At 38.8% G+C, this 11,390-nt stretch overlaps 1 protein-coding gene across 1 annotated transcript in view; it reads right to left on the reverse strand.

The window, feature by feature from the left end:
• The window catches only part of LOC122641025, a 30,733-nt gene extending 22,652 nt beyond the window's left edge, over window positions 1-8,081 (reverse strand). Inside the window, exons 1-3 of the mRNA XM_043834340.1 lie at window positions 7,703-8,081; window positions 6,946-7,057; window positions 5,205-5,297 (exon numbers count right to left, since the gene is read on the reverse strand). Coding sequence (XP_043690275.1) covers window positions 5,205-5,297; window positions 6,946-7,057; window positions 7,703-8,037 — 540 coding nt within the window. The 5' untranslated portion in view covers window positions 8,038-8,081. The remainder of the gene's footprint in view (window positions 1-5,204; window positions 5,298-6,945; window positions 7,058-7,702) is intronic.
• Window positions 8,082-11,390: the final 3,309 nt, after the last annotated feature.

An 11,390-nucleotide genomic window follows, 5' to 3' on the forward strand; every position in this document is an offset into this window, starting at 1 on the left:
CGGAAAAAACCCCTGTCTAGCCAAGGGAAAAACCCCAAAATCAAGCTTCAAAACCCATTTTTTCGACCAAATCTGTTGAGGGCTTCAGTTCCTTGGTGAAAAACGACTCTAAAGGGGGTGGAGTCACATCCTTTGCTGCATCCAACAACCCAGATTCAAAGATTAAAGGTGTTCTTGAAGGGAAAGGTAGGTTTCTTGAAAAAAAACTTGATTTTTTTGTTTAAATCTTTGATTTTAGTTCTGTTTTTTGCTATGATGCAAAGAGAATAGATTAAACTAAGTTAGTGATGCATTCTTTGTATACATTTGCAAAGATTTGAACTCAAATCTTTGCATTTTTCACCCAAAACCAAAAATTGCTTCTCAAATTGATTTTTTTTTTTTTATTTCTTCCAAAAATTTCAACCAATGCTTATGTGTATAATATATGTAAAACATAATGTACAGATCTATCACTTTGCATCGAGATTACATTTTTACCCTATAATTTTTTTTTTTTTTTTTTTTTGCTATTTTCTGAAATTATAAACTACTTACAGAAATATTAAAAAAAAATTCATGATTTTTTCATCTTTACTCTTTCATTTATTTTGATAAAATGTCTCAATGGCTGCTGAAATACATGAGAAGACTTAGATTCATATTATTTGTACGCTAATGTACTATATTATATTATTATGTCATTTTTTTAATTTTTGAAAAATTAAATAACGTGAAACTAATTGTGGAAAATATAAAAATGTTTAAAGTTTACTTAATATACTTTGCTAAGTACATACAATGCATGAAATGCATCATATAGGCATGTACTTTACTTGTATAAATTATTGATGTGTGGATTTTAATATAATTTAATACTTATATAGTTATCTACTTATCTTTGGTGTTTAGGCTGATGCCGCGACAACAAGACATTGGATCGTCTGTACCAAGATAAACAACAACAGATTGCATACACATTGCAACTTCTGTGATACTTAACATCTTGGAGGTGGGGTAACTCGGTAAAAAAAACACACGGCAGGAGGATATGGAAATGTTGCCAAGTGTACAAAATGCCCTGTAGAGTTTACAGGGCAATGCAAAAACAGCTTAGAGATTCAAAAAAAAATCCACCCAAGCACATGAGGATGAGGATGTTTTGGGGGGAAATTGCATGGAAGATTTTGAAGCTTATGAAGGATTAGATATGGAAGCGGAGGAGGACCCAGAGTTGGCATCGGTGATGAGACAATCAAGACATGAAGCAAAAGAGAAACAATGGAGAGCTGAACAATTGGTAAGAAGTCAATCAGCTCGACCCCAACGCCAGGGCCCTGTAGATATTGGTGTTGGCTCCTTTTGTCGTCCATTTACAGGTAGGAGTAAGGAGTCTACTGGCCTCAGTAGAGCAACCAATGTCAAGGGAATGTTTGACCGATTTGCTAAGAGTGGTAAGGGTAAGAGAAAGAAGAGCCCAGATATCAGAGACATGGATCCTAATGTCTACAAACCAAGAGATGATGGCCAACAGAGGATTGAAGAAAGCTTTCAACCCAAAACTTTGAGTAAAATGATAGGTAGAGCAATCTCCAGATGGTTCCATAGTTCCATGATTCCACTATATAAGGGCAAAGATCCCCACTTTAAAGCCATGGTAAAGGAGATTCAGTAGTATGGGAAAAATGTTAAGCCACCCACACCTTATGAGATTATTGGGCCTTACTTGGATGATATTGTCAAAGAGGTGCATGAGTATGTTGAGAGGTTCAAGGAGAAGTAGCCATTATATGGACTAACCATCATGTGTGATGGATGGAGTGGACCAACAAGATTATCCATCATCAATTTCCTTATCTATTGCAACGGAAAGACGATCTTCCATAAGTCGGTCAATGTATCTAATGAAATTAAAGATGCCCATTACTTGTATAAGTTAATGGATGAAGTTGTAGAGGAGGTAGGAGAAGAATGTTAACCAGATAGTAACTGACAATGCAGCAAATTTCAAAAAGGCTAGTTAGTTGCTTATGTTGAAGAGACAACATCTATTTTGGACACCATGTGCGGTTCATTGTATAGATTTGATGTTCAAGGACATAGGAGAATTGCCAAAGGTCCAACAGTTGGTTGGTAATGTAAGGAAGATCACCAACTTTATTTATAACCATAGTTGGGTTTTGGCAATGATGAGGAGTCGCACAAAAGGGGATTTAGTGAGGCCTACAAAATCACAAGATTTGCAACAAATTACATTACAATTGATAGCCTCATTTCCCGAAAGGATGGATTGCTTAAGATGTTAACCTCTGCTGATTGGATGACTAGCAGTTATGCAAAGTCTGAAATTGGGAGATAGGTTCAAGACCTTGTCACCTCCTCAAAGTTTTGGGATCAGATGCGCCGACTTGAAAAAGACAATAGGAAGGGAAGAAAGTGACACAACAATTTAAGGATTTGGTTAGGTGACTCACTGATAATAGGTTAGTAGCAAAATCAGGAACATGAAGGACAGACTCAAGGGAAATAGAAGGAGTAACTCTTACATTACCCTTTCCAGAGACAGAAGAAAGGGAACCATCAGCAACCCTTACCTTGTCCCGACCAGAGCAAATGGAGTAGGAATCATAATAATGTGACATACCAGTCATGTGATCAGAGGGTCCAGAGTCAATAATCCAAGTGGGTGCAGAAGAAGGAGCAAACGAGACCTGCAGAGCTGTGGTAGAAGTAGCTAACCTTCCAAAGGTAGAACCAGTAGCTGACCCTCCAAGGTGAGACATCAGCCGGCCGAGGGCTGCAATATCATCCAATGAAATGGAGTCAAGAGCATTGCTGGGGTCCAGATGTCTCAGACTCAGATGTCACAGAGTGAGCTCTAGCTCCCCCTTGCTTGCCTCCACAGGCACTAGATGAACCACCACGCATACCAGGGGGCCGCCCATAAAGATCCCAACACCTGTCCTTGGTGTGTCTCAACTTTCCAAAGTGATCACATTTAAATCTCTCACGATGATCTCCACGAGTTGGCCCTTGGCCTTTCCCTACACTTTTCCAGTCTCTGTGGGAACTAGAAACAAGAGTAGATCTCTCTATTGATGGTGCCATATCCATAGTTGTTCTCCTGGTTTCTTCAGTTTGCAAGTAGCTACACACTTCATCCAGAGATGGAAAGGGAGATCTCCCTAACATTTGCAAGCGAAGAGGCTCATATTTGGGTTAAGACCACCAAGCAAAATAAGGATCCTTTCCTTTTCGTGGTTCCTGTAGACCTTTGCCTCATCATCAGAATTGGACAGCTGGAGGTTATTATAGTGATCATATTCCACCCACAAGCTAATAACAGTGTTGTAGTAGTCAGATATACTCCTATCACCCTGTTTCATATGGATGATTTTTTGGAGGATTTGATACACTTTGGCTGCATCACCAACTCTAGCAAAAACTTTGGAGACACTATCCTAGATATCTTTCGCAGTCTCCTTACTCATAAACCTCCTACCTATCTTAGGTTTCATAGAGAATATCAGCTAAATCATAACAGTGAGTTCTCAGTCTTCCACTTGAGATAGCCTGGATCAGTAATGGCACTCTTTAATAGAGCCAGTAATATACCCCAACTTCCCCTACTTCGCAGGGACATCTTCACAGAACACGACCAATCCAAGTAGTTGGTATTGTTCAATTTCACAACAGAGATTTGGGTGTTGGGGTTATCAAAGGAAGCCATCATTTGGGAACCACTACTCAGGCTGCTAGCTGTAGTTGGTCCACTAACCTAAGAATCTTGCCCAGACATAGTAGACATCATATACAGACACTTCCACAGTTAAACAAGTGTGTTGCTCAACTAGGCAGTACACGCAACCCAAATAAAGGAGGTAAACTAGTACACAAATGGTTCTAAATCAACCAAATCATTAGGCTGGGGCAAAGCCTAAAAAACAGCAGGCATACAGAGAGCAAAAAACTTGCATAATTCAAACCAAATCCTTCCAACACCCAAGGAACTTCAGTTCATAACACCCAGCAAGCGTAACAAGGTGCAAACATTCCATTCTCAGCAACAAACAACCATCCAATGCAGCAATCTTCAAAAAAAGGTCAAACAAGAAGCAGAAATAGAGCTGGCGATACCTATACAGCAGCAAAAAGGGAGCAATAGTCTCCAAACCTTCCCCCTTCAAAAATCAGGCTCTTAGGGCTTCAAAACAGCACTCCTATACGACTCAAATAAGCCTAGTTTCAAGGCAAAACAGTCTATCGAAACTCAAACATCCCAAGGCTGGCGGAAATTCTGGGTTATCTTCAAAGGCTTCACAGTAGCTTCCAGCCAAGCAACACTCTTCACAACACCCGAGAGGTCAGGGGTCTGAGAGAACACCTCTAGGCGATTCAAATGCACTAGGTCTCATTCAAAGAGATGGAGAGATGAAGGAGAATCGAGACAATCACTCCACAGGCTGGCGGTAGCTAGGCAAGCACCTGCTAAAGCTTCAAACCACTTCAGCAGCTCCTAAACTCTCTCCATATGGACTTGGTTTGAAGAATATTCCAAAGACTGTAAGAAGTATAGTTATCTCACATAGTACAGCCTCTAATGGAACCCTTTACATTTCTAGGGTTCCAAAGAGAGGAGAAGACAACCACTGAGCTCAGCCGACTCTCAAACCAGAGATGCTAGCTCTAATACCAAGTTAAATCTTCAATGGATTGATTCTAATGAGATATCAAAGGGTTATTAGCTAAGAGAAAGGGAAGGAGAAGGAGACTCAGGAGAGATTGGGAGAGAATTGATTGTGTGTTGAGTGATTCTCAACACACATAATAACTTCATTAATAAACTTCTAGAAATTACATAAGCCTCCCTAGGGAGGAAAGAAGAAATAAAAAGAAAAGAGTAAATAACAACTAAGTCATGTCTTATAATATGACAATGACAGAACTACCCTTACACACATAACTCTAACACTTTCAGGCCACCATCTTAGCTAGCAAGTGAAAGGTTTCCAAATCAAGCTGATGCCTTTATTGTCATATAGCCTGTCTCCTTACAACACAACAACAATTCTGAATCCTAGAAGAAACAAAAGAATGCTATTTTAATTTGATTCTGATACATAAAAATATAAATATATAATGTGAATGATAGATTATTAATTGATGACCATAGAAATCAACCACAAACCGAGGTGACCCAAGGCAAAGCAACAACAATATCTTACCATAAAAGGACTGACATGCAATGGCTTTGCCACTAAATCTGAGTCAGGATTGAAAATGAAGGACACTCTTTCACCCCATGGTGTGTTGGTTACCTAAAAATTACGAATAACAACATTGATTAGCAGGTAGACAAACAGATTTTAAGGCACAAAGAGTCTCTTTGGATTGGAATTAGCACCAAATCAGGATGCCATAGGTAGCAATGGTAAACAGTTAATTTCATCAATGCAAAGATGTTCACATAAATAAAAAAGGGCGTACCCAGTGCACGAGGCTCCCGCCATTGCAGGGTCTGGGGAGGGTCATAATGTACACAGCCTTACCCTTGCTTTCGCAAAGATGGTCATAATATTCACATAAATGTCAAACCAAAATACTAACAACCATATTATATGAGAAACAACCACGAGGAACATGTGTTCTCCACATTCTTGTTTTACGTTATAATCATATGGATCAATGACATGATGATAACTAGGCTAAAATGGGGAGTTTCCATCTTACAGTTGGCCCAATTTATGGCAAATCAGAAAGCCACACTCTTGAATGCAGCATAATGCACAAAGATCCAAAAAAATGATATTCAGCCATACAATAAGAGCTAAATTTGAATTACATGAGGGCAAGTTTTTTTTTTTTTTTGGTGAGGGGTGGGGGGGAAACCATAGATATGCATTCGAAGCAACCACTTCTCCTGACATTTTAGTTAAATCATATGAAAAATGTGATCCACTAATGGAATCATCCAGTTGACAAGTCTATAGGTAATATCTACTATAAAATGTGAAAATCTACTATTCCCTTCAAGCAAGTCAGAAAATATATAGCTAAATGAATCCGAAACAAACACTCTATCAACATCAAGTTGAAGTATCCATATGTTAAAAGCCACCTTCATCCAGATGATCCTCACTTCTGATAGTTGCACTACTGCCCCATGAATATGGTTGATGAAACTTCTCAGACGAAGATTCTAACCGGTCTAGTATTGTTGTAATGTCAAATTTTTTTATGCCCGTCCATAAAATGATGATGTTGATGATGATAATGATAATAGTAACAATAGTAAAAACAACAACAATTCTTTTGTGTCCACTCTATAGGATGGTTAAATTTTGGACTGATAAAATGGATGACAATGAATGAGAACAGTCAACTAAAACTATATGACTGACATTTCACACAATCTTTTTTGTTTTTTTTTTTTTTTTTTTTTTTGGGGGGGGGGGGGGGAGAGGAAAAATGGGTTTCTAGTATACAATGTGTTCATTTTCTGCTTAAATTCCATACTGGATTATTCAAAATGCCTTGTGCTCCCCCCGCATATCCATAATTTCCAGCATTGCTCCCATGAATTGGATATGTGGGAGCTTCCTCAGCACAGTTTGAATGGAAAAAGTTTTGGACTGTACCCAATCCAAGGGGTTGATTAAAGCTCAAATGCACAAATTAATCACAGAAACCACTCGTGCTCATTTATGGAGCAATACTGACAAATGTTCCGGATGAGTTTTGATCAGCCACTCAATAATCTTCCAATGTGCATCATTTGCTATAGATTCTAAGTAATCACTGTACGGTCATGTTCCATAATTTGGTCAAACACTTTATGATCCGGTTTGACAAACATTTGCATCATGTCTACAGATACACAAAAGGGATCAAAAATCTTTTGTCCTAATCACAAAACACACAAATACGTATATGATTTTTTTTTTAAAAGTGTGTCTTGTAACCCACCTCAGCAATGCACTTCTTCAAGCATTGAATAGAACCTTCAAGATCATAGCAGTAATACACACTCAATGGGTTTTGTTCATATCCCACACTTTTAGGAATTGTCAGGAGGAACCTGTACAAATTGCAAATGCAGAAAAACATCAGGTTTAATCTGGACCCTGGAAGCTAGAAATAATCTTAACAATTAGAAGGGGGGGGGGGGGGAAAGAAAGAGAGAGAGAAAGAATAAGAAAAGAGATGGCCAAAATCCGAGCCTGATTACAAGCTTGAAATTTCGCACATTAAGATATCAATCAACAAACCAATATTCAAAAGTACCACGTTGGAACTTAGTCTTAAGGCATAATAATCACTTTAAGGAGAATACACTAGCCCTTAACTCAAGAGTTCTAACGGCTACTCAAAAACCCAAATTCCAACAAATCTCCATTATTCCATCCTTCAAAAACTAGAGAAGAAAACAGGGTAGATACCGAATTTGGCATAAGCCCGACAATTGAAGATACATTAGAATTGAAGTCTGAGAACTACCTACTGTGAGATAGATATTGTAGCCAAACTCAACCAAAAATGGCGTAAATTAGTGACAACTTACAACTACTGAAATTTGGCTTATTCGCTTGCAAAGAACTAAACATGAAAATAACAAATAATCAAATACCCACAATTTATAGACGAAAGTGAAGCTGGACCCACCAAACAGGACAATAGTGGATATTTCAGAGAGAAAGAGATAGAGAGAGAGAGAGGTAATTACACGGGTCCGGTGGTTGCAGTGATTTTGCGAGCTTGATCAGCGGAGAAGTGGTTGAGGAGCGTGTCAGGTTTTGCACGATCAAGGTAGATGAGGGCGTATCGAACTGGGTATCGAAAAGAGTGATGGACGGGACGCCTGCGTTCATGCCAAACCGAACCTTCATACAGAGCCACTTCTTCTTCTTCTTCCTCATTGAGAGGATGAGAAGGAGAAGAAGAAGAAGAGGAGACGGTGCTGAATGCTCGTAGGAGAAAGCGGTAGAGGAGATGGATAGAAAGAATCGAAGAAGTCACGGAATTGTAGATAATGGAGCACAATAGATACACTGCCTCCATATTTGATCTATCTCGCTTGTTCTTCACTCCTTCTTCCTCTTCTCAGATATCTGTGTTGAATGTTGAATCCTATCTACAATTTTTATTTGAGTAAATTACGAAATATCCCCTGAAACAGAATCGAATCTCATATCAACCCCTCCAATCTGAAAAAACTCATTCGTCCCCACCTACAGTGACGGTGTTATCTTAAGGCAAACAAGAAGTTGCAATGTCACATATACCCTTTTAGCTTTAAACCAATAAAACTTAAACAATTCAAAGAAGAGAGGCACATTTTACCGTTGGACTGAGCTTCAACAACAACGGACCTATTCTCCTCTATCTTCCATCTTCTTCGTCTCCTATTCTGCTCTGGTATGACATTCGAAGCCTTTCTCTGCTACGGTAAACCCTATCCTCTCTCATTCCATCTTCTTCTTCTCCTCTTATTCTCTGCAAGGGCTTTTTCAGTTTCAATCTCTTATTCTTCAATGTTGTATATTTGATGCAGAAACAGCTATAATAATGTGAAGAATAAACATTTAGTAGATCCCTTGAGGTTTGTTTACCTATCTTGTAACCCCTTTATTTATTAAAATCTTACTTACGGACCCATATGATGGACGGAATACTCGTTCCGTTATAGTCAATAGGTTAAGTGATGATGTCAGTAGATTAAAGGTTATATAAATGTCAAAAATACCCTTATACATCTTTAAAGAAAATAGCCAAAGTAGAAATTACAATTGTATCCTTATTTCATCTCCAACCTTAGAATTAAGATTTGGAGATGCCGACCGTGAGGAAGAACCAGGAAATCTCACTCGAAATTGAAGGTACCCTTTCCCCTAACTAAATCGCTCCTTATTTTGCCTTAAATCCTATTCCGTTTTCCTTAAATCACTTTCCTTATGATGGCGGCAATGGCTACCTTCAATATCTCGATGTAATTCTTTCTACCAAATGCAAAAGATAGGCTTCCAACTCTGATAGAGAAGGTGGCTTCTGAACTTGGGATATTAGATTGAAATCGGTCATAAATGGAGTAAAATCCACACAAAAAATTTCGACTGGGATCGATTGAAATCGGTTAGGATCAGTGGAGTCGCAGGTGTGACTAAGTGCGGTGGGGAGTGGAGAAGATGAAGTGGCTCAATAGGTTCTGAGCGTTTAACTCCAAAATAAAAATCTTTAGGGATTCCTCTCTCACAAAAGAGTACACACCATCTCTTCCCTTTTGTCTTTTCTTCTCCTTACAAACCCTGCACCGGATTCCTCTCTCAATAAAAAGCACACGCAATCTTCCCCTTTGTCTTTTTTTTTGTTCCCCTTTTGGTAGAACCCTTTTGTCTTTTTCTTCTCCTTGCAAACCCTACACCGATCCATTAGAGAGAGTATTGCAGAACTTAGAACCGATTAAACAAAGGAAAAGGAAAGAAAGACTGTCTCAGAGGGAGAGGTAGTGCACAAAAAAGAAGATCATGGAATAAAGGAGCAAGAGGGACGATGCCGATTTACTTCGAGGTTGAGCGGCAGTGGAAGGGATGGATTTGAATAAGTTTGTGTTTGAGGATGATGAAGATCAAGATGGGTAGTCTCTTCTTTTACTGCTACAGAAGATGGATCTCCTCCATTGGGGTTGTTGTTGTTGAGGCTTTGACCCTTTTGCTTTTGCCTCTTTCTGTTGTTCTTCCTCGGCCTGTTCTTGACCTGCTTTTTTTTTTCGGTTTCAATTGTTCCTCCGGCGAGGGCACCTTGTGAAGTTGAAAATCTGATGGAATAGTTGGGCAGAGAGAAGGGCAGAATTGTCTTTTAAATAGCCTTTGTATTTTATTAAAGATATACAAAGGCTATTTTGGTCTTTTACTTTGTTAAACTAACACCTAACTAACACCGTGAAGTTAATGGGTCTGTAAGTAAGGTTTTAATGCATGAGGGGACTACAAGATAGGTGAACAGACCTCAGGGGGTCTACTAGATGTTTACTCTAATGTAAATAGAGGCAATGAAAGAGCAGGGATAGGGACATGATGCATCTACTTATGTAAATCCATCAATTATTATAGATCTATGTGTTAATATCAGTCAATGTTAAGTGTTATGTATCTCTAGGAAAGGATTTAAAGTGTTGCTGAGAAAGCAATAAAATGCTAATGAAGAGAAATACAGTAAAAATGGAGAAGTTTTTGTTTGAGATGTAAATTTTACTGATTTTACAGAATGTACTAGAAGACCTTAAAAAAAGAATAATTCTCTACTGATTTTACAAAATGAATAAAGGAAAATTATAGCAAAAATGAAGATCAGCAAGACTAAACTTAGCCAAATTCTAAAAAGCTTGACTTAATAGTCTCAAATCTTCAAACAAACCAGTAAACCAACTATGGATCAACTAGGTGTCTAATTCAAAAAAGAAGTCGAAGACTTATTTTTTTTTTAGGTCCACCAAATAATTCAATAAGTTGTGTGTTTAAGTCCACCAAGGAAAAAAAACAAAAACAGAAAAGAGGGTTCAGTGTTTGAGGAGAGGGCCAGGAAGAAAATAAGGCAAGATGGAAGTGGGGTAGCTAAGCAACTGCAACTTCCCTTTCCCCTTACCCTCTCTCTAGTTCTCACTTCTCACTTTTCAAAACAACTTCAATAGAAGCCATGGGAAAGGGAACCAGCAACAAACCACAACAATACACCACAGGAAAAACACCACACTGCCACACCATATTTATAGGAAAAGAATTTAAATTTAAAAACAGAAATGGGACAGGAACACACCACATCATTCTTGCCATATGGACAGCAACACAGCTCACCATCTCTGCCATATGGATAGCATACACCACACCACATCACACCACAAAGCCATATGGACAGCAACACACCCACACAGATTCATTCATTCATTCACTAACTCAGTATAATTCTTTTGTTAAAATTATATTGCTGTCGCCCTAGCCTTGCTCGGATTCTTGCCTTTGCCTTTGGGGTCTTACCCCTTCAGAGGTGTTTACCACTCGTTCGGCTTGGGAAACATTTAGGAAGAGAAATCCGAAGGTCCCTTGGCGTGGAATTATTTGGAATGAATTGCTTTTGTCGAGGCATTCTTGTTTTGCTTGGAGACTTATGCACAACAAAATTCCGACAAAAGATGCTCTGTTGAGTAGAGGGATGCAGTTAGTGTCCCGCTGTGATCTTTGCCATGGTGATGTGGAGACTACATCCCATCTATTTTTTAAATGTGGATTCTCTTGTCACTTGTGGCAGAGATTTCTGAATTTCTGTGGGCTCACTTGGCCGGTTGTGGAGTCGTTGGAAGATGTGGTGTTTTGGTGGAAGAGAAAATCCAAAGTAGTGCCTTTGTCAAGTGTGGGGGCATT

The sequence above is a fragment of the Telopea speciosissima genome, chromosome 9 (genome assembly GCF_018873765.1).
Source record: "Telopea speciosissima isolate NSW1024214 ecotype Mountain lineage chromosome 9, Tspe_v1, whole genome shotgun sequence".
Classification (NCBI taxonomy): Eukaryota; Viridiplantae; Streptophyta; class Magnoliopsida; order Proteales; family Proteaceae; genus Telopea; species Telopea speciosissima.